This window comes from Salmo salar, chromosome ssa09 (assembly GCF_905237065.1).
Source record: "Salmo salar chromosome ssa09, Ssal_v3.1, whole genome shotgun sequence".
NCBI classification, from domain to species: domain Eukaryota; kingdom Metazoa; phylum Chordata; class Actinopteri; order Salmoniformes; family Salmonidae; genus Salmo; species Salmo salar.
The window spans coordinates 53060167-53083842 of NC_059450.1; the positions used below are offsets into that span (position 1 = coordinate 53060167).

The 23676-nt window shown below is 46.3% G+C and overlaps 1 protein-coding gene across 5 annotated transcripts in view; it reads right to left on the reverse strand.

Moving 5' to 3' along the window:
- LOC106591480 (attractin) overlaps nucleotides 1–23676 on the reverse strand; it is a 627298-nt gene that overhangs the window by 423191 nt on the left and 180431 nt on the right. For all 5 annotated transcript variants that reach the window (XM_045723805.1, XM_045723804.1, XM_045723802.1 and 2 more), the window contains exon 8: nucleotides 13670–13919. In XM_045723805.1, the coding sequence (XP_045579761.1) occupies nucleotides 13670–13919 (250 nt within the window). The remainder of the gene's footprint in view (nucleotides 1–13669; nucleotides 13920–23676) is intronic.

Sequence of the window (23676 nt, forward strand, 5' to 3'; positions counted from 1 at the left end):
AGGGTTGGTTATGGCTGTGTATAGTCAGGTATGGGTTGGTTATGGCTGTGTATAGTCAGGTATGGGTTGGTTATGGCTGTGTCTAGTCAGGTATTGGTTGGTTATGCCTGTGTCTAGTCAGGTATGGGTTGGTTATGGCTGTGTCTAGTCAGTTATGGGTTGGTTACGGCTGTGTCTAGTCAGGTATGGGTCGGTTATGGCTGTGTCTAGTCAGGTATGGGTTAGGGTTGGTTATGGCTGTGTATAGTCAGGTATGGGTTAGGGTTGGTTATGGCTGTGTATAGTCAGGTATGGGTTGGTTATGGCTGTGTATAGTCAGGTATGGATTAGGGTTGGTTATGGCTGTGTATAGTCAGGTATGGGTTAGGGTTGGTTATGGCTGTGTATAGTCAGGTATGGGTTGGTTATGGCTGTGTATAGTCAGGTATGGGTTAGTGTTGGTTATGGCTGTGTATAGTCAGGTATGGGTTGGTTATGGCTGTGTATAGTCAGGTATGGGTTAGTGTTGGTTATGGCTGTGTCTAGTCAGGTATGGGTTGGTTATGGCTGTGTATAGTCAGGTATGGGTTGGTTATGGCTGTGTCTAGTCAGGTATGGGTATGGGTTGGTTATGGCTGTGTATAGTCAGGTATGGGTTGGTTATGGCTGTGTATAGTCAGGTATGGGTTAGGGTTGGTTATGGCTGTGTCTAGTCAGGTATGGGTTAGGGTTGGTTATGGCTGTGTATAGTCAGGTATGGGTTGGTTATAGCTGTTATAGTCAGGTATGGGTTGGTTATGGCTGTGACTAGTCAGGTATGGGTTGGTTACGGCTGTGTCTAGTCAGGTATGGGTTGGTTATGGCTGTGTATAGTCAGGTATGGGTTAGGGTTGGTTATGGCTGTGTATAGTCAGGTATGGGTTAGGGTTGGTTATGGCTGTGTCTAGTCAGGTATGGGTTAGTGTTGGTTATGGCTGTGTCTAGTCAGGTATAGGTTGGTTATGGCTGTGTATAGTCAGGTATGGGTTAGTGTTGGTTATGGCTGTGTATAGTCAGGTATGGGTTGGTTATGGCTGTGTCTAGTCAGGTATGGGTATGGGTTGGTTATGGCTGTGTATAGTCAGGTATGGGTTGGTTATGGCTGTGTATAGCCAGGTATGGGTTGGTTATGGCTGTGTCTAGTCAGATATGGGTTAGGGTTGGTTATGGCTGTGTATAGTCAGGTATGGGTTAGGGTTGGTTATGGCTGTGTCTAGTCAGGTATGGGTTAGTGTTGGTTATGGCTGTGTCTAGTCAGGTATGGGTTGGTTATGGCTGTGTATAGTCAGGTATGGGTTAGTGTTGGTTATGGCTGTGTATAGTCAGGTATGGGTTGGTTATGGCTTTGTCTAATCGGGTATGGGTTGGTTATGGCTGTGTATAGTCAGGTATGGGTTGGTTATGGCTGTGTATAGTCAGGTATGGGTTAGGGTTGGTTATGGCTGTGTATAGTCAGGTATGGGTTGGTTATGGCTGTGTAGTCAGGTATGGGTTAGGGTTGGTTATGGCTGTGCATAGTCAGGTATGGGTTAGGGTTGGTTATGGCTGTGTATAGTCAGGTATGGGTTAGGGTTGGTTATGGCTGTGTATAGTCAGGTATGGGTTGGTGTTGGTTATGGCTGTGTATAGTCAGGTATGGGTTAGGGTTGGTTATAGCTGTGTCTAGTCAGGTATGGGTTGGGGTTGGTTATGGCTGTGTATAGTCAGGTATGAGTTGGTTATGGCTGTGTATAGTCAGGTATGGGTCGGTTATGGCTGTGTATAGACAGGTATGGGTTTCTGTTGGTTATGGCTGTGTCTAGTCAGGTATGGGTTGGTTATGGCTGTGTATAGTCAGGTATGGGTTGGTTATGGCTGTGTCTAGTCAGGTATGGGTTGGTTATGGCTGTGTCTAGTCAGGTATGGGTTGGTTATGGCTGTGTCTAGTCAGGTATGGGTCGGTTATGGCTGTGTATAGTCAGGTATGGGTTAGGGTTGGTTATGGCTGTGTATAGTCAGGTATGGGTTAGGGTTGGTTATGGCTGTGTATAGTCAGGTATGGGTTGGGGTTGGTTATGGCTGTGTATAGTCAGGTATGGGTTAGGGTTGGTTATGGCTGTGTATAGTCAGGTATGGGTTGGGGTTGGTTATGGCTGTGTCTAGTCAGGTATGAGTTGGTTATGGCAGTGTCTAGTCAGGTATGGGTTGGTTATGGCTGTGTCTAGTCAGGTATGGGTTGGTTATGGCTGTGTCTAGTCAGGTATGGGTTGGTTATGGCTGTGTATAGTCAGGTATGGGTTGGTTATGGCTGTGTCTAGTCAGGTATGGGTTGGTTATGGCTGTGTCTAGTCAGGTATGGGTTGGTTATGGCTGTGTCTAGTCAGGTATGGGTCGGTTATGGCTGTGTATAGTCAGGTATGGGTTAGGGTTGGTTATGGCTGTGTATAGTCAGGTATGGGTTAGGGTTGGTTATGGCTGTGTATAGTCAGGTATGGGTTGGGGTTGGTTATGGCTGTGTATAGTAAGGTATGGGTTGGTTATGGCTGTGTATAGTCAGGTATGGGTTAGGGTTGGTTATGGCTGTGTATAGTCAGGTATGGGTTGGGGTTGGTTATGGCTGTGTCTAGTCAGGTATGAGTTGGTTATGGCTGTGTATAGTCAGGTATGGGTTAGTGTTGGTTATGGCTGTGTATAGTCAGGTATGGGTTGGTTATGGCTGTGTAAAGTCAGGTATGGGTTAGTGTTGTTATGGATGTGTATAGTCAGGTATGGGTTGGTTATGGCTGTGTATAGTCAGGTATGGGTTGGGTATGGCTGTGTCTAGTCAGGTATGGGTATGGGTTGGTTATGGCTGTGTATAGTCAGGTATGGGTTAGGGTTGGTTATGGCTGTGTCTAATCAGGTATGGGTTAGGGTTGGTTATGGCTGTGTATAGTCAGGTATGGGTTGGTTATGGCTGTTATAGTCAGGTATGGGTTGGTTATGGCTGTGTCTAGTCAGGTATGGGTTGGTTATGGCTGTGTAAAGTCAGGTATGGGTTGGTTATGGCTGTGTATAGTAAGGTATGAGTTAGTGTTGGTTATGGCTGTGTCTAGTCAGGTATGGGTTGGTTATGGCTGTGACTAGTCAGGAATGGGTTAGGGGTTGGTTATGGCTGTGTATAGTCAGGTATGGGTTAGGGTTGGTTATGGCTGTGTATAGTCAGGTATGGGTTTGTTATGGCTGTGTATAGTCAGGTATGGGTTGGTTATGGCTGTGTATAGTCAGGTATGGGTTAGTGTTGGTTATGGCTGTGTATAGTCAGGTATGGGTTAGGGTTGGTTATCGCTGTTATAGTCAGGTATGGGTTAGTGTTGGTTATGGCTGTGTATAGTCAGGTATGGGTTGGTTATGGCTGTGTATAGTCAGGTATGGGTTAGGGTTGGTTATGGCTGTGACTAGTCAGGAATGGGTTAGGGTTGGTTATGGCTGTGTATAGTCAGGTATGGGTTAGGGTTGGTTATGGCTGTGTCTAGTCAGGTATGGGTTGGTTACGGCTGTGTCTAGTCAGGTATGGGTCGGTTATGGCTGTGTCTAGTCAGGTATGGGTTAGGGTTGGTTATGGCTGTGTATAGTCAGGTATGGGTTAGGGTTGGTTATGGCTGTGTATAGTCAGGTATGGGTTGGTTATGGCTGTGTATAGTCAGGTATGGGTTGGTTATGGCTGTGTCTAGTCAGGTATTGGTTGGTTATGCCTGTGTCTAGTCAGGTATGGGTTGGTTATGGCTGTGTCTAGTCAGTTATGGGTTGGTTACGGCTGTGTCTAGTCAGGTATGGGTCGGTTATGGCTGTGTCTAGTCAGGTATGGGTTAGGGTTGGTTATGGCTGTGTATAGTCAGGTATGGGTTAGGGTTGGTTATGGCTGTGTATAGTCAGGTATGGGTTGGTTATGGCTGTGTATAGTCAGGTATGGATTAGGGTTGGTTATGGCTGTGTATAGTCAGGTATGGGTTAGGGTTGGTTATGGCTGTGTATAGTCAGGTATGGGTTGGTTATGGCTGTGTATAGTCAGGTATGGGTTAGTGTTGGTTATGGCTGTGTATAGTCAGGTATGGGTTGGTTATGGCTGTGTATAGTCAGGTATGGGTTAGTGTTGGTTATGGCTGTGTCTAGTCAGGTATGGGTTGGTTATGGCTGTGTATAGTCAGGTATGGGTTGGTTATGGCTGTGTCTAGTCAGGTATGGGTATGGGTTGGTTATGGCTGTGTATAGTCAGGTATGGGTTGGTTATGGCTGTGTATAGTCAGGTATGGGTTAGGGTTGGTTATGGCTGTGTCTAGTCAGGTATGGGTTAGGGTTGGTTATGGCTGTGTATAGTCAGGTATGGGTTGGTTATGGCTGTTATAGTCAGGTATGGGTTGGTTATGGCTGTGACTAGTCAGGTATGGGTTGGTTACGGCTGTGTCTAGTCAGGTATGGGTTGGTTATGGCTGTGTATAGTCAGGTATGGGTTAGGGTTGGTTATGGCTGTGTATAGTCAGGTATGGGTTAGGGTTGGTTATGGCTGTGTCTAGTCAGGTATGGGTTAGTGTTGGTTATGGCTGTGTCTAGTCAGGTATAGGTTGGTTATGGCTGTGTATAGTCAGGTATGGGTTAGTGTTGGTTATGGCTGTGTATAGTCAGGTATGGGTTGGTTATGGCTGTGTCTAGTCAGGTATGGGTATGGGTTGGTTATGGCTGTGTATAGTCAGGTATGGGTTGGTTATGGCTGTGTATAGCCAGGTATGGGTTGGTTATGGCTGTGTCTAGTCAGATATGGGTTAGGGTTGGTTATGGCTGTGTATAGTCAGGTATGGGTTAGGGTTGGTTATGGCTGTGTCTAGTCAGGTATGGGTTAGTGTTGGTTATGGCTGTGTCTAGTCAGGTATGGGTTGGTTATGGCTGTGTATAGTCAGGTATGGGTTAGTGTTGGTTATGGCTGTGTATAGTCAGGTATGGGTTGGTTATGGCTTTGTCTAGTCGGGTATGGGTTGGTTATGGCTGTGTATAGTCAGGTATGGGTTGGTTATGGCTGTGTATAGTCAGGTATGGGTTAGGGTTGGTTATGGCTGTGTATAGTCAGGTATGGGTTGGTTATGGCTGTGTAGTCAGGTATGGGTTAGGGTTGGTTATGGCTGTGCATAGTCAGGTATGGGTTAGGGTTGGTTATGGCTGTGTATAGTCAGGTATGGGTTAGGGTTGGTTATGGCTGTGTATAGTCAGGTATGGGTTGGTGTTGGTTATGGCTGTGTATAGTCAGGTATGGGTTAGGGTTGGTTATGGCTGTGTCTAGTCAGGTATGGGTTGGGGTTGGTTATGGCTGTGTATAGTCAGGTATGAGTTGGTTATGGCTGTGTATAGTCAGGTATGGGTCGGTTATGGCTGTGTATAGACAGGTATGGGTTTCTGTTGGTTATGGCTGTGTCTAGTCAGGTATGGGTTGGTTATGGCTGTGTATAGTCAGGTATGGGTTGGTTATGGCTGTGTCTAGTCAGGTATGGGTTGGTTATGGCTGTGTCTAGTCAGGTATGGGTTGGTTATGGCTGTGTCTAGTCAGGTATGGGTCGGTTATGGCTGTGTATAGTCAGGTATGGGTTAGGGTTGGTTATGGCTGTGTATAGTCAGGTATGGGTTAGGGTTGGTTATGGCTGTGTATAGTCAGGTATGGGTTGGGGTTGGTTATGGCTGTGTATAGTCAGGTATGGGTTAGGGTTGGTTATGGCTGTGTATAGTCAGGTATGGGTTGGGGTTGGTTATGGCTGTGTCTAGTCAGGTATGAGTTGGTTATGGCAGTGTCTAGTCAGGTATGGGTTGGTTATGGCTGTGTCTAGTCAGGTATGGGTTGGTTATGGCTGTGTCTAGTCAGGTATGGGTTGGTTATGGCTGTGTATAGTCAGGTATGGGTTGGTTATGGCTGTGTCTAGTCAGGTATGGGTTGGTTATGGCTGTGTCTAGTCAGGTATGGGTTGGTTATGGCTGTGTCTAGTCAGGTATGGGTCGGTTATGGCTGTGTATAGTCAGGTATGGGTTAGGGTTGGTTATGGCTGTGTATAGTCAGGTATGGGTTAGGGTTGGTTATGGCTGTGTATAGTCAGGTATGGGTTGGGGTTGGTTATGGCTGTGTATAGTAAGGTATGGGTTGGTTATGGCTGTGTATAGTCAGGTATGGGTTAGGGTTGGTTATGGCTGTGTATAGTCAGGTATGGGTTGGGGTTGGTTATGGCTGTGTCTAGTCAGGTATGAGTTGGTTATGGCTGTGTATAGTCAGGTATGGGTTAGTGTTGGTTATGGCTGTGTATAGTCAGGTATGGGTTGGTTATGGCTGTGTATAGTCAGGTATGGGTTAGTGTTGTTATGGATGTGTATAGTCAGGTATGGGTTGGTTATGGCTGTGTATAGTCAGGTATGGGTTGGGTATGGCTGTGTCTAGTCAGGTATGGGTATGGGTTGGTTATGGCTGTGTATAGTCAGGTATGGGTTAGGGTTGGTTATGGCTGTGTCTAGTCAGGTATGGGTTAGGGTTGGTTATGGCTGTGTATAGTCAGGTATGGGTTGGTTATGGCTGTTATAGTCAGGTATGGGTTGGTTATGGCTGTGTCTAGTCAGGTATGGGTTGGTTATGGCTGTGTAAAGTCAGGTATGGGTTGGTTATGGCTGTGTATAGTAAGGTATGAGTTAGTGTTGGTTATGGCTGTGTCTAGTCAGGTATGGGTTGGTTATGGCTGTGACTAGTCAGGAATGGGTTAGGGTTGGTTATGGCTGTGTATAGTCAGGTATGGGTTAGGGTTGGTTATGGCTGTGTATAGTCAGGTATGGGTTTGTTATGGCTGTGTATAGTCAGGTATGGGTTGGTTATGGCTGTGTATAGTCAGGTATGGGTTAGTGTTGGTTATGGCTGTGTATAGTCAGGTATGGGTTAGGGTTGGTTATCGCTGTTATAGTCAGGTATGGGTTAGTGTTGGTTATGGCTGTGTATAGTCAGGTATGGGTTGGTTATGGCTGTGTATAGTCAGGTATGGGTTAGGGTTGGTTATGGCTGTGTATAGTCAGGTATGGGTTGGTTATGGCTGTGTCTAGTCAGGTATGGGTTGGTTATGTCTGTGTCTAGTCAGGTATGGGTTGGTTACGGCTGTGTCTAGTCAGGTATGGGTCGGTTATGGCTGTGTCTAGTCAGGTATGGGTTAGGGTTGGTTATGGCTGTGTAGAGTCAGGTATGGGTTAGGGTTGGTTATGGCTGTGTATAGTCAGGTATGGGTTGGTTATGGCTGTGTATAGTCAGGTATGGGTTGGTTATGGCTGTGTCTAGTCAGGTATTGGTTGGTTATGCCTGTGTCTAGTCAGGTATAGGTTGGTTATGGCTGTGTCTAGTCAGTTATGGGTTGGTTACGGCTGTGTCTAGTCAGGTATGGGTCGGTTATGGCTGTGTCTAGTCAGGTATGGGTTAGGGTTGGTTATGGCTGTGTATAGTCAGGTATGGGTTAGGGTTGGTTATGGCTGTGTATAGTCAGGTATGGGTTGGTTATGGCTGTGTATAGTCAGGTATGGATTAGGGTTGGTTATGGCTGTGTATAGTCAGGTATGGGTTAGGGTTGGTTATGGCTGTGTATAGTCAGGTATGGGTTGGTTATGGCTGTGTATAGTCAGGTATGGGTTAGTGTTGGTTATGGCTGTGTATAGTCAGGTATGGGTTGGTTATGGCTGTGTATAGTCAGGTATGGGTTAGTGTTGGTTATGGCTGTGTCTAGTCAGGTATGGGTTGGTTATGGCTGTGTATAGTCAGGTATGGGTTGGTTATGGCTGTGTCTAGTCAGGTATGGGTTGGTTATGGCTGTGTCTAGTCAGGTATGGGTCGGTTATGGCTGTGTATAGTCAGGTATGGGTTAGGGTTGGTTATGGCTGTGTATAGTCAGGTATGGGTTAGGGTTGGTTATGGCTGTGTATAGTCAGGTATAGGTTGGGGTTGGTTATGGCTGTGTATAGTCAGGTATGGGTTGGTTATGGCTGTGTATAGTCAGGTATGGGTTGGTTATGGCTGTTATAGTCAGGTATGGGTTAGTGTTGGTTATGGCTGTGTATAGTCAGGTATGGGTTGGTTATGGCTGTGTATAGTCAGGTATGGGTTGGTTATGGCTGTGTCTAGTCAGGTATGGGTTGGTTATGTCTGTGTCTAGTCAGGTATGGGTTGGTTATGGCTGTGTATAGTCAGGTATTGGTTGGTTATGCCTGTGTCTAGTCAGGTATAGGTTGGTTATGGCTGTGTCTAGTCAGTTATGGGTTGGTTACGGCTGTGTCTAGTCAGGTATGGGTCGGTTATGGCTGTGTCTAGTCAGGTATGGGTTAGGGTTGGTTATGGCTGTGTATAGTCAGGTATGGGTTAGGGTTGGTTATGGCTGTGTATAGTCAGGTATGGGTTGGTTATGGCTGTGTATAGTCAGGTATGGATTAGGGTTGGTTATGGCTGTGTATAGTCAGGTATGGGTTAGGGTTGGTTATGGCTGTGTATAGTCAGGTATGGGTTGGTTATGGCTGTGTATAGTCAGGTATGGGTTAGTGTTGGTTATGGCTGTGTATAGTCAGGTATGGGTTGGTTATGGCTGTGTATAGTCAGGTATGGGTTAGTGTTGGTTATGGCTGTGTCTAGTCAGGTATGGGTTGGTTATGGCTGTGTATAGTCAGGTATGGGTTGGTTATGGCTGTGTCTAGTCAGGTATGGGTTGGTTATGGCTGTGTCTAGTCAGGTATGGGTCGGTTATGGCTGTGTATAGTCAGGTATGGGTTAGGGTTGGTTATGGCTGTGTATAGTCAGGTATGGGTTAGGGTTGGTTATGGCTGTGTATAGTCAGGTATAGGTTGGGGTTGGTTATGGCTGTGTATAGTCAGGTATGGGTTGGTTATGGCTGTGTATAGTCAGGTATGGGTTGGTTATGGCTGTTATAGTCAGGTATGGGTTAGTGTTGGTTATGGCTGTGTATAGTCAGGTATGGGTTGGTTATGGCTGTGTATAGTCAGGTATGGGTTGGTTATGGCTGTGTCTAGTCAGGTATGGGTTGGTTATGTCTGTGTCTAGTCAGGTATGGGTTGGTTACGGCTGTGTCTAGTCAGGTATGGGTCGGTTATGGCTGTGTCTAGTCAGGTATGGGTTAGGGTTGGTTATGGCTGTGTATAGTCAGGTATGGGTTAGGGTTGGTTATGGCTGTGTATAGTCAGGTATGGGTTGGTTATGGCTGTGTATAGTCAGGTATGGGTTGGTTATGGCTGTGTCTAGTCAGGTATTGGTTGGTTATGCCTGTGTCTAGTCAGGTATGGGTTGGTTATAGCTGTGTCTAGTCAGTTATGGGTTGGTTACGGCTGTGTCTAGTCAGGTATGGGTCGGTTATGGCTGTGTCTAGTCAGGTATGGGTTAGGGTTGGTTATGGCTGTGTATAGTCAGGTATGGGTTAGGGTTGGTTATGGCTGTGTATAGTCAGGTATGGGTTGGTTATGGCTGTGTATAGTCAGGTATGGATTAGGGTTGGTTATGGCTGTGTATAGTCAGGTATGGGTTAGGGTTGGTTATGGCTGTGTATAGTCAGGTATGGGTTGGTTATGGCTGTGTATAGTCAGGTATGGGTTAGTGTTGGTTATGGCTGTGTATAGTCAGGTATGGGTTGGTTATGGCTGTGTATAGTCAGGTATGGGTTAGTGTTGGTTATGGCTGTGTCTAGTCAGGTATGGGTTGGTTATGGCTGTGTATAGTCAGGTATGGGTTGGTTATGGCTGTGTCTAGTCAGGTATGGGTATGGGTTGGTTATGGCTGTGTATAGTCAGGTATGGGTTGGTTATGGCTGTGTATAGTCAGGTATGGGTTAGGGTTGGTTATGGCTGTGTCTAGTCAGGTATGGGTTAGGGTTGGTTATGGCTGTGTATAGTCAGGTATGGGTTGGTTATGGCTGTTATAGTCAGGTATGGGTTGGTTATGGCTGTGACTAGTCAGGTATGGGTTGGTTACGGCTGTGTCTAGTCAGGTATGGGTTGGTTATGGCTGTGTATAGTCAGGTATGGGTTAGGGTTGGTTATGGCTGTGTATAGTCAGGTATGGGTTAGGGTTGGTTATGGCTGTGTCTAGTCAGGTATGGGTTAGTGTTGGTTATGGCTGTGTCTAGTCAGGTATAGGTTGGTTATGGCTGTGTATAGTCAGGTATGGGTTAGTGTTGGTTATGGCTGTGTATAGTCAGGTATGGGTTGGTTATGGCTGTGTCTAGTCAGGTATGGGTATGGGTTGGTTATGGCTGTGTATAGTCAGGTATGGGTTGGTTATGGCTGTGTATAGCCAGGTATGGGTTGGTTATGGCTGTGTCTAGTCAGATATGGGTTAGGGTTGGTTATGGCTGTGTATAGTCAGGTATGGGTTAGGGTTGGTTATGGCTGTGTCTAGTCAGGTATGGGTTAGTGTTGGTTATGGCTGTGTCTAGTCAGGTATGGGTTGGTTATGGCTGTGTATAGTCAGGTATGGGTTAGTGTTGGTTATGGCTGTGTATAGTCAGGTATGGGTTGGTTATGGCTTTGTCTAGTCGGGTATGGGTTGGTTATGGCTGTGTATAGTCAGGTATGGGTTGGTTATGGCTGTGTATAGTCAGGTATGGGTTAGGGTTGGTTATGGCTGTTATAGTCAGGTATGGGTTAGGGTTGGTTATGCCTTTTATAGTCAGGTATGGGTTAGGGTTGGTTATGAGGATGATTCAGGACACCTAACTCCCATGCCCAGCTACGCGCGTCACACTGGACAAGTCGGCACCAAACTATACATGAGCCCAGAGCAGGTAAGACTGAACAGACACTACATGACCAACAGTATGTGGACACCTGCTCGTCAAACATCTGATTCCAAAATCATGGGCATTAATATGTAGTTGGTCCCCCCTTTGCTGCTATAACAGCCTCCACTCTTCTGGGAAGTCATTAATATGGAGTTGGTCCCCCTTTGCTGCTATAACAGCCTCCACTCTTCTGGGAAGTCATTAATATGGAGTTGGTCCCCTCTTTGCTGCTATAACAGCCTCCACTCTTCTGGGAAGTCATTGATATGGAGTTGGTCCCCTCTTTACTGCTATAACAGCCTCCACTCTTCTGGGAAGGCTTTCCACTAGATGTTGGTACATTACTGAGGGGACTTGCTTCCATTCAGCCACAAGAGCATTAGTGAGGTTGGGCGTTCGATGGGGTTGAGGTCATGGGCTCTGTGCAGGCCAGTCAAGTGCTTCCACACTGATCTCGACAAACCATTTATGTATGGACCTCGCTTTGTGCACAGGGGCATTGTCATGCTGAAAGAAGGACAGGTCCTTCTCCAAACTGTTGCCACAAAGTTGGAAGCACAGAATATTCTAGAATGTCATTGTATGCTGTAGTGTTATGATTTCCCTTCACTGGAACTAAGGGGCCTAGCCGGAACCATGAAAAACAGCCCCAGACCATTATTCCTCCTCCACCAAACTTTACAGTTGGCACTATGCATTTGGGCAGGTAGCGTTCTCCTGGCATCCGCCAAACCCAGATTTGTCGGACTACCAGATGGTAAAGGGTGATTCATCACTCCAGAGAACACGTTTCACTCCAGAGTCCAATGGCAGCGAGCTTTACACCACTCCAGCCAACGCTTGGCATTGTGCATGGTGATCGTAGGCTTGTGTGCGGCTGCTCGGCCATGGAAACCCATTTCATGAAGCTCCCGATGAACAGTTATTGTGTTGACGTTGCTTCCAGAGGCAGTTTGGAACTCGGAAGTGAGTGTTGCAGCCGAGGACAGACAATTTTTTACGTGTTAAGCGACTCAGCACTTGGCGGCCCCGATCTGTGTGATTATGTGGCCTACCACTTCGCGGCTGAGCCGTTGTTGCTCCTAGACGTTTCCACCTCACAATAACAGCCCTTACAGTTGACCGGGGCAGCTCTAGCAGGGCAGACATTTGATGAACTGACTTGTTGGAAAAGAGGCATCCTATTCAGTGGAACTTAAGTATTTTTTTTTTGGTGTGTGTACTTTACCATTTAGATTTTACTTCACTACATTCCGAAAGAAAATAATGTACTTTTTACTCCATACATTTTCCCCTGACACCCAAAAGTACTTGGTCCAATTGACACACCTATCAAGAAAACATCCCTGGTCATCCCTACTGTCTCTGATCTGGAGGACTCACTAAACAGAGAACATCCCTGGTCATCCATCTACTGCCTCTGATCTGGAGGACTCACTAAACAGAGAACATCCCTGGTCATCCCTACTGCCTCTGATCTGGAGGACTCACTAAACAGAGAACATCCCTGGTCATCCCTACTGCCTCTGATCTGGAGGACTCACTAAACAGAGAACATCCCTGGTCATCCCTACTGCCTCTGATCTGGAGGACTCACTAAACAGAGAACATCCCTGGCAATCCCTACTGCCTCTGATCTGGAGGACTCACTAAACAGAGAACATCCCTGGTCATCCCTACTGCCTATGAACTGGAGGACTCACTAAACAGAGAACATCCCTGGTCATCCCTACTGCCTCTGATCTGGAGGACTCACTAAACAGAGAACATCCCTGGTCATCCCTACTGCCTCTGATCTGGAGGACTCACTAAACAGAGAACATCCCTGGTCATCCCTACCGCCTCTGATCTGGAGGACTCACTAAACAGAGAACATCCCTGGTCATCCCTACCGCCTCTGATCTGGAGGACTCACTAAACAGAGAACATCCCTGGTCATCCCTACCGCCTCTGATCTGGTGGACTCACTAAACAGAGAACATCCCTGGTCATCCCTACCGTCTCTGATCTGGAGGACTCACTAAACAGAGAACATCCCTGGTCATCCCTACCGTCTCTGAACTGGAGGACTCACTAAACAGAGAACATCCCTGGTCATCCCTACCGCCTCTGATCTGGAGGACTCACTAAACAGAGAACATCCCTGGTCATCCCTACTGCCTCTGATCTGGAGGACTCACTAAACAGAGAACATCCCTGGTCATCCCTACTGCCTCTGATCTGGAGGACTCACTGAACACAAACGCTTAATTTGTAAATTATGTCTGAGTGTTGGAGTGTGCCCCCTTGCTATCTGTCCAAAAAATAATATATATATATAAGGAATTTTAAAGGGTTTATACTTTTACTTTTGATACTTAAGTACATTTTAGCAATTCCATTTATCTTAACACTAAAGTATATTTAAAACCCAAATACTTTTAGACTTATACTCAAGTAGTATTTCACTGGGCGACTTTCACTTTTACTTGAGTCATTTTCTATTAAGGTATCTTCACTTTCACTCAAGTGGGACAATTGAGTACTTTTTCCAACATTGATCCTATGATGCTGCCACGTTGAAAGTCACTGAGCTCTTCAGTAAGGGCCATTCTACTGCCAATGTTTGTCTATGGAGATTGCATGGCTGTGTGCTCGATTTTATACACCTGTCAGCAACGGGTGTGGCTGAAAAAGCCTAATCCACTAATTTGAAGGGGTTTCCACGTACTTTTGTATATATAGTGTATATGAAATGATACTTCATAACTGAGGGGGTTAAGAACAACAATATACAATCTGTTTATAGGGTGTTGGTAAATCTACAGGACCAAGAGTTGAATACAGGAACACCCATATATGGTCACAGTCGCACTCACCAAAGTTGTACTCCTGCACCTGGCTGATGTACCCGTATAGAGGACAGTGTCCGAACAGCACCAGCATGACTGGACTACCCCCCTTCAACAGGGGGGGCACTACGTGGGCAGAGTGTCCCACCACGGCCCACTGTTCCTGGGCTCGGGCGGAGAGGAACGCCCAGGTCTGGTTCTGGATGTGGAAAGCCCACAACTGGTTGGTCACGTTGCCAGTAGAGTCTATCTTCCCTCCGTACATGTAGATCTTTCCCTGGGTTGGAGAGGAGGAACAGGACGTTAGAGAGGAAGAACAGGATGTTAGAGAGGAAGAACAGGATGTAAGAGAGGAAGAACAGGATGTTAGAGGAGGAGGAACAGGATGTTAGAGAGGAGGAACAGGATGTTAGAGGAGGAGGAAAAGGATGTTAGAGAGGAAGAACAGGATGTTAGAGAGGAGGAACAGTATGTTAGAGAGGAAGAACAGGATTATAGAGAGGAGGAACAGAATGTTAGAGAGGAGGAACAGGATGTTAGAGACGGAGGAACAGGATGTTAGAGAGGAGGAACAGGATGTTAGAGAGGAGGAACAGGATGTTAGAGAGGAAGAACAGGATTTTAGAGAGGAGGAACAGGATGTTAGAGAGGAGGAACAGGATGCTAGAGAGGAAGAACAGGATGTTAGAGAGGAAGAACGGATGTTAGAGAGGAAGAACAGGATGTTAGAGGAGGAGGAACAGGACGTTAGAGAGGAGGAACAGGATGTTAGAGAGGAGGAACAGGATGTTAGAGAGGAGGAACAGGATGATAGAGGAGGAGGAACAGGATGTTAGAGAGGAAGAACAGGATGTTAGAGAGGAAGAACAGGATGTTAGAGCAGGAGGAACAGGATGTTAGAGAGGAGGAACAGGATGTTAGAGAGGAAGAACAGGATGTTAGAGAGGAGGAACAGGATGTTAGAGAGGAAGAACAGGATGTTAGAGAGGAAGAACAGGATGTTAGAGGAGGAGGAACAGGATGTTAGAGAGGAGGAACAGGATGATTAAAGAGGAGGAGGAACAGGATGTTAGAGAGGAAGAACAGGATGTTAGAGAGGAAGAACAGGATGTTAGAGGAAGAGGAACAGGATTTTAGAGAGGAGGAACAGGATGTTAGAGAGGAGGAACAGGATGTTAGAGAGGAAGAACAGGATGTTAGATGAAGAACAGGATGTTAGAGAGGAGGAACAGGATGTTAGAGAGGAAGAACAGGATTTTAGAGAGGAAGAACAGGACGTTAGAGAGGAGGAACAGGATGTTAGAGGAGGAGGTACAGGATGTTAGAGAGGAGGAACAGGATGTTAGAGGAGGAAGAACAGGATGTTAGAGAGGAGGAACAGGATGTTAGAGAGGAAGAACAGGATGTTAGAGGAGGAGGAACAGGACGTTAGAGGAGGAAGAACAGGATGTTAGAGAGGAGGAACAGGATGTAAGAGGAGGTGGAACAGGATGTTAGAGAGGAGGAACAGGATGTTAGAGAGGAGGAACAGGATGTTAGAGAGGAGGAACAGGATGTTAGAGGAGGAAGAACAGGATGTTAGAGGAGGAGGAACAGGATGTTAGAGAGGAGGAACAGGATGTTAGAGAGGAAGAACAGGACGTTAGAGAGGAGGAACAGGATGTTAGAGGAGGAGGAACAGGATGTTAGAGAGGAGGAACAGGATGTTAGAGAGGAAGAACAGGACGTTAGAGAGGAGGAACAGGATTTTAGAGAGGAAGAACAGGATGTTAGAGGAAGAGGAACAGGATGTAAGAGGAGGTGGAACAGGATGTTAGAGAGGAAGAACAGGATGTTAGAGAGGAGGAACAGGATGTTAGAGAGGAGGAACAGGATGTTAGAGAGGAGGAACAGGATGTTAGAGAGGAGGAACAGGATGTTAGAGGAGGAAGAACAGGATGTTAGAGGAGGAGGAACAGGATGTTAGAGAGGAGGAACAGGATGTTAGAGAGGAGGAACAGGATGTTAGAGAGGAGGAACAGGATGTTAGAGGAGGAGGAACAGGATGTTAGAGAGGAAGAACAGGACGTTAGAGAGGAGGAACAGGATTTTAGAGAGGAAGAACAGGACGTTAGAGGAGGAGGAACAGGATGTTAGAGAGGAAGAACAGGATGTTAGAGAGGAAGAACAGGATGTTAGAGAGGAGGAACAGGATGTTAGAGAGGAAGAACAGGATGTTAGAGGAAGAGGAACAGGATGTTAGAGGAGGAGGAACGGGATGTTAGAGAGGAAGAACAGGATTTTAGAGAGGAGGAACAGGACGTTAGAGAGGAGGAACAGGATGTTAGAGAGGAAGAACAGGATGTTAGAGAGGAAGAACAGGATGTTAGAGGAGGAGGAACAGGATGTTAGAGAGGAAGAACAGGATGTTAGAGGAAGAAAACAGGATGTTAGAGAGGAGGAACAGGATGTTAAAGAGGAAGAACAGGATTTTAGAGAGGAGGAACAGGATGTTAGAGAGGAGGAACAGGATGTTAGAGAGGAAGAACAGGATGTTAGATGAAGAACAGGATGTTAGAGGAAGAACGGGATGTTAGAGAGGAGGAACAGTATGTTAGAGAGGAAGAACAGGATGTTAGAGAGGAGGAACAGGACGTTAGAGAGGAGGAACAGGATGTTAGAGAGGAGGAACAGGACGTTAGAGAGGAAGAACAGGATGTTAGAGAGGAGGAACAGGATGTTAGAGAGGAAGAACAGGATGTTAGAGGAGGAGGAACAGGATGTTAGAGAGGAGGAACAGGATGTTAGAGGAGGAAGAACAGGATGTTAGAGAGGAGGAACAGGATGTTAGAGAGGAGGAACAGGATGTTAGAGGAGGAGGAACAGGATGTTAGAGAGGAGGAACAGGATGTTAGAGAGGAGGAACAGGATGTTAGAGGAGGAGGAACAGGACGTTAAAGAGGAGAAACAGGATGTTAGAGAGGAAGAACAGGATGTTAGAGAGGAGGAACAGGATGTTAGAGAGGAGGAACAGGATGTTAGAGGAGGAGGAACAGGATGTTAGAGAGGAGGAACAGGATGTTAGAGAGGAGAAACAGGATGTTAGAGAGGAAGAACAGGATGTTAGAGGAAGAGGAACAGGATGTTAGAGGAGGAGGAACGGGATGTTAAAGAGGAGAAACAGGATGTTAGAGAGGAAGAACAGGATTTTAGAGAGGAGGAACAGGATGTTAGAGAGGAGGAACAGGATGTTAGAGAGGAAGAACAGGATGTTAGAGGAAGAGGAACAGGATGTTGGAGGAGGAGGAACGGATGTTAGAGAGGAAGAACAGGACGTTAGAGAGGAGGAACAGGATGTTAGAGAGGAAGAACAGGATGTTAGAGGAAGAGGAACAGGATGTTAGAGAGGAAGAACAGGATGTTAGAGAGGAGGAACAGGATGTTAGAGAGGAGAAACAGGATGTTAGAGGAGGAGGAACAGGACGTTAGAGAGGAGGAACAGGATATTAGAGAGGAGGAACAGGATGTTAGAGAGGAGGAACAGGATGTTAGAGGAGGAAGAACCGGATGTTAGAGGAGGAGGAACAGGATGTTAGAGAGGAGAAACAGGATGTTAGAGAGGAAGAACAGGATGTTAGAGAGGAGGAACAGGATGTAAGAGGAGGAGGAACAGGATGTTAGAGAGGAGGAACAGGACGTTAAGAGGAAGAACGGGATGTTAGAGAGGAGGAACAGGATGTTAGAGAGGAGGAACAGGATGTTAGAGAGGAGGAACAGGATGTTAGAGGAGGAGGAACAGGATGTTAGAGAGGAGAAACAGGATGTTAGAGAGGAAGAACAGGATATTAGAGAGGAGGAACAGGATGTTAGAGAGGAGGAACAGGATGTTAGAGAGGAAGAACAGGATGTTAGAGAGGAGGAACAGATGTTAGAGAGGAAGAACAGGATGTTAGAGAGGAGGAACAGGATGTTAGAGAGGAGGAACAGGACGTTAGAGAGGAGGAACAGGATGTTAGAGGAGGAAGAACAGGATGTTAGAGAGGAGGAACAGGATGTTAGAGAGGAGGAACAGGATGTTAGAGAGGAGGAACAGGATGTTAGAGGAGGAAGAACAGGATGTTAGAGGAGGAGGAACAGGATGTTAGAGAGGAGAAACAGGATGTAAGAGGAGGAAGAACAGGATGTTAGAGAGGAGGAACAGGATGTAAGAGGAGGATGAACAGGATGTTAGAGAGGAGGAACAGGATGTTAGAGGAAGAACGGGATGTTAGAGAGGAGGAACAGTATGTTAGAGAGGAAGAACAGGATGTTAGAGAGGAGGAACAGGATGTTAGAGAGGAGGAACAGGATGTTAGAGAGGAGGAACAGGATGTTAGAGAGGAGGAACAGGATGTTAGAGGAGGAGGAACAGGATGTTAGAGGAGGAGGAACGGGATGTTAAAGAGGAGAAACAGGATGTTAGAGAGGAAGAACAGGATGTAAGAGGAGGAAGAACAGGATGTTAGTGAGGTGGAACAGGATATTAGAGAGGAGGAACAGGATGTTAGAGAGGAGGAACAGGATGTTAGAGGAGGAGGAACAGGATGTTAGAGAGGAGGAACAGGATGTTAGAGAGGAGGAACAGGATGTTAGAGAGGAAGAACAGGATGTTAGAGAGGAGGAACAGGATGTTAGAGAGGAAGAACAGGATGTTAGAGAGGAAGAACAGGATGTTAGAGAGGAGGAACAGGATGTTAGAGAGGAAGAACAGGATGTTAGAGGAAGAGGAACAGGATGTTAGAGGAGGAGGAACGGGATGTTAAAGAGGAAGAACAGGATGTTAGAGAGGAGGAACAGGATGTTAGAGAGGAGGAACAGGATGTTAGAGAGGAAGAACAGGATGTTAGATGAAGAACAGGATGTTAGAGGAAGAACGGGATGTTAGAGAGGAGGAACAGTATGTTAGAGAGGAAGAACAGGATGTTAGAGAGGAGGAACAGGATGTTAGAGGAGGAAGAACAGGATGTTAGAGAGGAGGAACAGGATGTTAGAGGAGGAGGAACAGGATGTTAGAGAGGAGGAACAGGATGTTAGAGGAGGAGGAACAGGATGTTAGAGGAGGAGGAACAGGATGTTAGAGAGGAGAAACAGGATGTAAGAGGAGGAAGAACAGGATGTTAGAGAGGAGGAACAGGATGTTAGAGGAAGAGGAACAGGATGTTAGAGGAGGAGGAACGGGATGTTAAAGAGGAGAAACAGGATGTTAGAGGAAGAACAGGATGTTAGATGAAGAACAGGATGTTAGAGGAAGAACGGGATGTTAGAGAGGAGGAACAGTATGTTAGAGAGGAAGAACAGGATGTTAGAGAGGAGGCACAGGATGTTAGAGAGGAGGAACAGGATGTAAGAGGAGGTGGAACAGGATGTTAGAGAGGAGGAACAGGATGTTAGAGAGGAGGAACAGGATGTTAGAGAGGAGGAACAGGATGTTAGAGGAGGAAGAACAGGATGTTAGAGGAGGAGGAACAGGATGTTAGAGAGGAGAAACAGGATGTAAGAGGAGGAAGAACAGGATGTTAGAGAGGAGGAACAGGATGTAAGAGGAGGATGAACAGGATGTTAGAGAGGAGGAACAGGATGTTAGAGGAAGAACGGGATGTTAGAGAGGAGGAACAGTATGTTAGAGAGGAAGAACAGGATATTAGAGAGGAGGAACAGGATGTTAGAGAGGAGGAACAGGATGTTAGAGAGGAGGAACAGGATGTTAGAGGAGGAAGAACAGGATGTTAGAGGAGGAGGAACAGGATGTTAGAGAGGAGAAACAGGATGTAAGAGGAGGAAGAACAGGATGTTAGAGAGGAGGAACAGGATGTAAGAGGAGGATGAACAGGATGTTAGAGAGGAGGAACAGGATGTTAGAGGAAGAACGGGATGTTAGAGAGGAGGAACAGTATGTTAGAGAGGAAGAACAGGATGTTAGAGAGGAGGAACAGGATGTTAGAGAGGAGGAACAGGATGTTAGAGAGGAGGAACAGTATGTTAGAGAGGAAGAACAGGATATTAGAGAGGAGGAACAGGATGTTAGAGAGGAGGAACAGGATGTTAGAGGAAGAACGGGATGTTAGAGAGGAGGAACAGTATGTTAGAGAGGAAGAACAGGATGTTAGAGAGGAGGAACAGGATGTTAGAGAGGAGGAACAGGATGTTAGAGAGGAGGAACAGTATGTTAGAGAGGAAGAACAGGATGTTAGAGAGGAGGAACAGGATGTTAGAGAGGAGGAACAGGATGTTAGAGAGGAGGAACAGGATGTTAGAGGAGGAAGAACAGGATGTTAGAGGAGGAGGAACAGGATGTAAGAGGAGGAAGAACAGGATGTTAGAGAGGAGGAACAGGATGTAAGAGGAGGATGAACAGGATGTTAGAGAGGAGGAACAGGATGTTAGAGGAAGAACGGGATGTTAGAGAGGAGGAACAGTATGTTAGAGAGGAAGAACAGGATGTTAGAGAGGAGGAACAGGATGTTAGAGAGGAGGAACAGGATGTTAGAGAGGAGGAACAGGATGTTAGAGAGGAGGAACAGGATGTTAGAGGAGGAGGAACAGGATGTTAGAGGAGGAGGAACGGGATGTTAAAGAGGAGAAACAGGATGTTAGAGAGGAAGAACAGGATGTAAGAGGAGGAAGAACAGGATGTTAGTGAGGTGGAACAGGATATTAGAGAGGAGGAACAGGATGTTAGAGAGGAGGAACAGGATGTTAGAGGAGGAGGAACAGGATGTTAGAGAGGAGGAACAGGATGTTAGAGAGGAGGAACAGGATGTTAGAGAGGAAGAACAGGACGTTAGAGAGGAGGAACAGGATGTTAGAGAGGAAGAACAGGATGTTAGAGAGGAGGAACAGGATGTTAGAGGAGGAAGAACAGGACTTTAGAGAGGAGGAACAGGATGTTAGAGGAGGTGGAACAGGATGTTAGAGAGGAAGAACAGGATGTTAGAGAGGAGGAACAGGATGTTAGAGAGGAAGAACAGGATGTTAGAGGAAGAGGAACAGGATGTTAGAGGAGGAGGAACGGGATGTTAAAGAGGAAGAACAGGATTTTAGAGAGGAGGAACAGGATGTTAGAGAGGAGGAACAGGATGTTAGAGAGGAAGAACAGGATGTTAGATGAAGAACAGGATGTTAGAGGAAGAACGGGATGTTAGAGAGGAGGAACAGTATGTTAGAGAGGAAGAACAGGATGTTAGAGAGGAGGAACAGGATGTTAGAGGAGGAAGAACAGGATGTTAGAGAGGAGGAACAGGATGTTAGAGGAGGAGGAACAGGATGTTAGAGAGGAGGAACAGGATGTTAGAGGAGGAAGAACAGGATGTTAGAGGAGGAGGAACAGGATGTTAGAGAGGAGAAAAAGGATGTAAGAGGAGGAAGAACAGGATGTTAGAGAGGAGGAACAGGATGTAAGAGGAGGATGAACAGGATGTTAGAGAGGAGGAACAGGATGTTAGAGGAGGAGGAACAGGATGTTAGAGGAGGTGGAACAGGATGTTAGAGAGGAAGAACAGGATGTTAGAGAGGAGGAACAGTATGTTAGAGAGGAAGAACAGGATGTTAGAGAGGAGGCACAGGATGTTAGAGAGGAGGAACAGGATGTTAGAGAGGAGGAACAGGATGTTAAAGAGGAGGAACAGGATGTTAGAGGAGGAGGAACAGGACGTTAAAGAGGAGAAACAGGATGTTAGAGAGGAAGAACAGGATTTTAGAGAGGAGGAACAGGATGTTAGAGAGGAGGAACAGGATGTTAGAGGAGGAGGAACAGGATGTTAGAGGAGGAGGAACGGGATGTTAAAGAGGAGAAACAGGATGTTAGAGAGGAAGAACAGGATGTTAGAGGAAGAGGAACAGGATGTTAGAGGAGGAGGAACGGGATGTTAAAGAGGAGAAACAGGATGTTAGAGAGGAAGAACAGGATTTTAGAGAGGAGGAACAGGATGTTAGAGAGGAGGAACAGGATGTTAGAGAGGAAGAACAGGATGTTAGAGGAAGAGGAACAGGATGTTGGGGAGGAGGAACGGGATGTTAGAGAGGAAGAACAGGACGTTAGAGAGGAGGAACAGGATTTTAGAGAGGAAGAACAGGATGTTAGAGAGGAGGAACAGGATGTTAGAGAGGAAGAACAGGATGTTAGAGGAAGAACAGGATGTTAGAGGAAGAACGGGATGTTAGAGAGGAGGAACAGGATGTTAGAGAGGAGGAACAGGATGTTAGAGGAGGAGGAACAGGATGTTAGAGGAGGAGGAACGGGATGTTAAAGAGGAGAAACAGGATGTTAGAGAGGAGGAACAGGATGTTAAAGAGGAGGAACAGGATGTTAGAGGAGGAGGAACAGGACGTTAGAGAGGAGGAACAGGATGTTAGAGAGGAAGAACAGGATGTTAGAGAGGAGGAACAGGATGTTAGAGGAGGAAGAACAGGATGTTAGAGAGGAGGAACAGGATGTTAGAGAGGAGGAACAGTATGTTAGAGAGGAAGAACAGGATGTTAGAGAGGAGGAACAGGATGTTAGAGAGGAGGAACAGGATGTTAGAGGAGGAGGAACAGGACGTTAGAGAGGAGGAACAGGATGTTAGAGAGGAAGAACAGGATGTTAGAGAGGAGGAACAGGATGTTAGAGGAGGAAGAACAGGACTTTAGAGAGGAGGAACAGGATGTTAGAGGAGGTGGAACAGGATGTTAGAGAGGAAGAACAGGATGTTAGAGAGGAGGAACAGGATGTTAGAGAGGAAGAACAGGATGTTAGAGGAAGAACAGGATGTTAGAGGAAGAGGAACAGGATGTTAGAGAGGAGGAACAGGATGTTAGAGAGGAGGAACAGGATGTTAGAGAGGAAGAACAGGATGTTAGAGGAAGAACAGGATGTTAGAGGAAGAGGAACAGGATGTTAGAGGAGGAGGAACGGGATGTTAAAGAGGAGAAACAGGATGTTAGAGGAAGAACTGGATGTTAGATGAAGAACAGGATGTTAGAGGAAGAACGGGATGTTAGAGAGGAGGAACAGTATGTTAGAGAGGAAGAACAGGATGTTAGAGAGGAAGAACAGGATGTTAGAGGAAGAACAGGATGTTAGAGGAAGAACGGGATGTTAGAGAGGAGGAACGGGATGTTAAAGAGGAGAAACAGGATGTTAGAGAGGAAGAACAGGATTTTAGAGAGGAGGAACAGGATGTTAGAGAGGAAGAACAGGATGTTAGAGAGGAGGAACAGGATGTTAGAGAGGAGGAACAGGATGTTAGAGGAAGAGGAACAGGATGTTAGAGGAAGAGGAACAGGATGTTGGGGAGGAGGAACGGGATGTTAAAGAGGAGAAACGGGATGTTAGAGAGGAGGAACAGGATGTTAGAGAGGAAGAACAGGACGTTAGAGAGGAGGAACAGGATGTTAGAGAGGAAGAACAGGATGTTAGAGAGGAGGAACAGGATGTTAGAGAGGAAGAACAGGATTTTAGAGGAGGAACAGGATGTTAAAGAGGAGAAACAGGATGTTAGAGGAAGAACAGGATGTTAGATGAAGAACAGGATGTTAGAGGAAGAACGGGATGTTAGAGAGGAGGAACAGTATGTTAGAGAGGAAGAACAGGATGTTAGAGAGGAGGAACAGGATGTTAGAGAGGAGGAACAGGATGTTAGAGGAAGAGGAACAGGATGTTGGGGAGGAGGAACGGGATGTTAAAGAGGAGAAACGGGATGTTAGAGAGGAGGAACAGGATGTTAGAGAGGAAGAACAGGACGTTAGAGAGGAGGAACAGGATGTTAGAGAGGAAGAACAGGATGTTAGAGAGGAAGAACAGGATGTTAGAGGAAGAGGAACAGGATTTTAGAGAGGAGGAACAGGATGTTAGAGAGGAGGAACAGGATGTAGAGGAGGAAGAACAGGATGTTAGAGAGGAGGAACAGGATGTTAGAGAGGAAGAACAGGATGTTAGAGGAGGAGGAACAGGATGTTAGAGGAGGAAGAACAGGACTTTAGAGAGGAGGAACAGGATGTTAGAGGAGGTGGAACAGGATGTTAGAGAGGAAGAACAG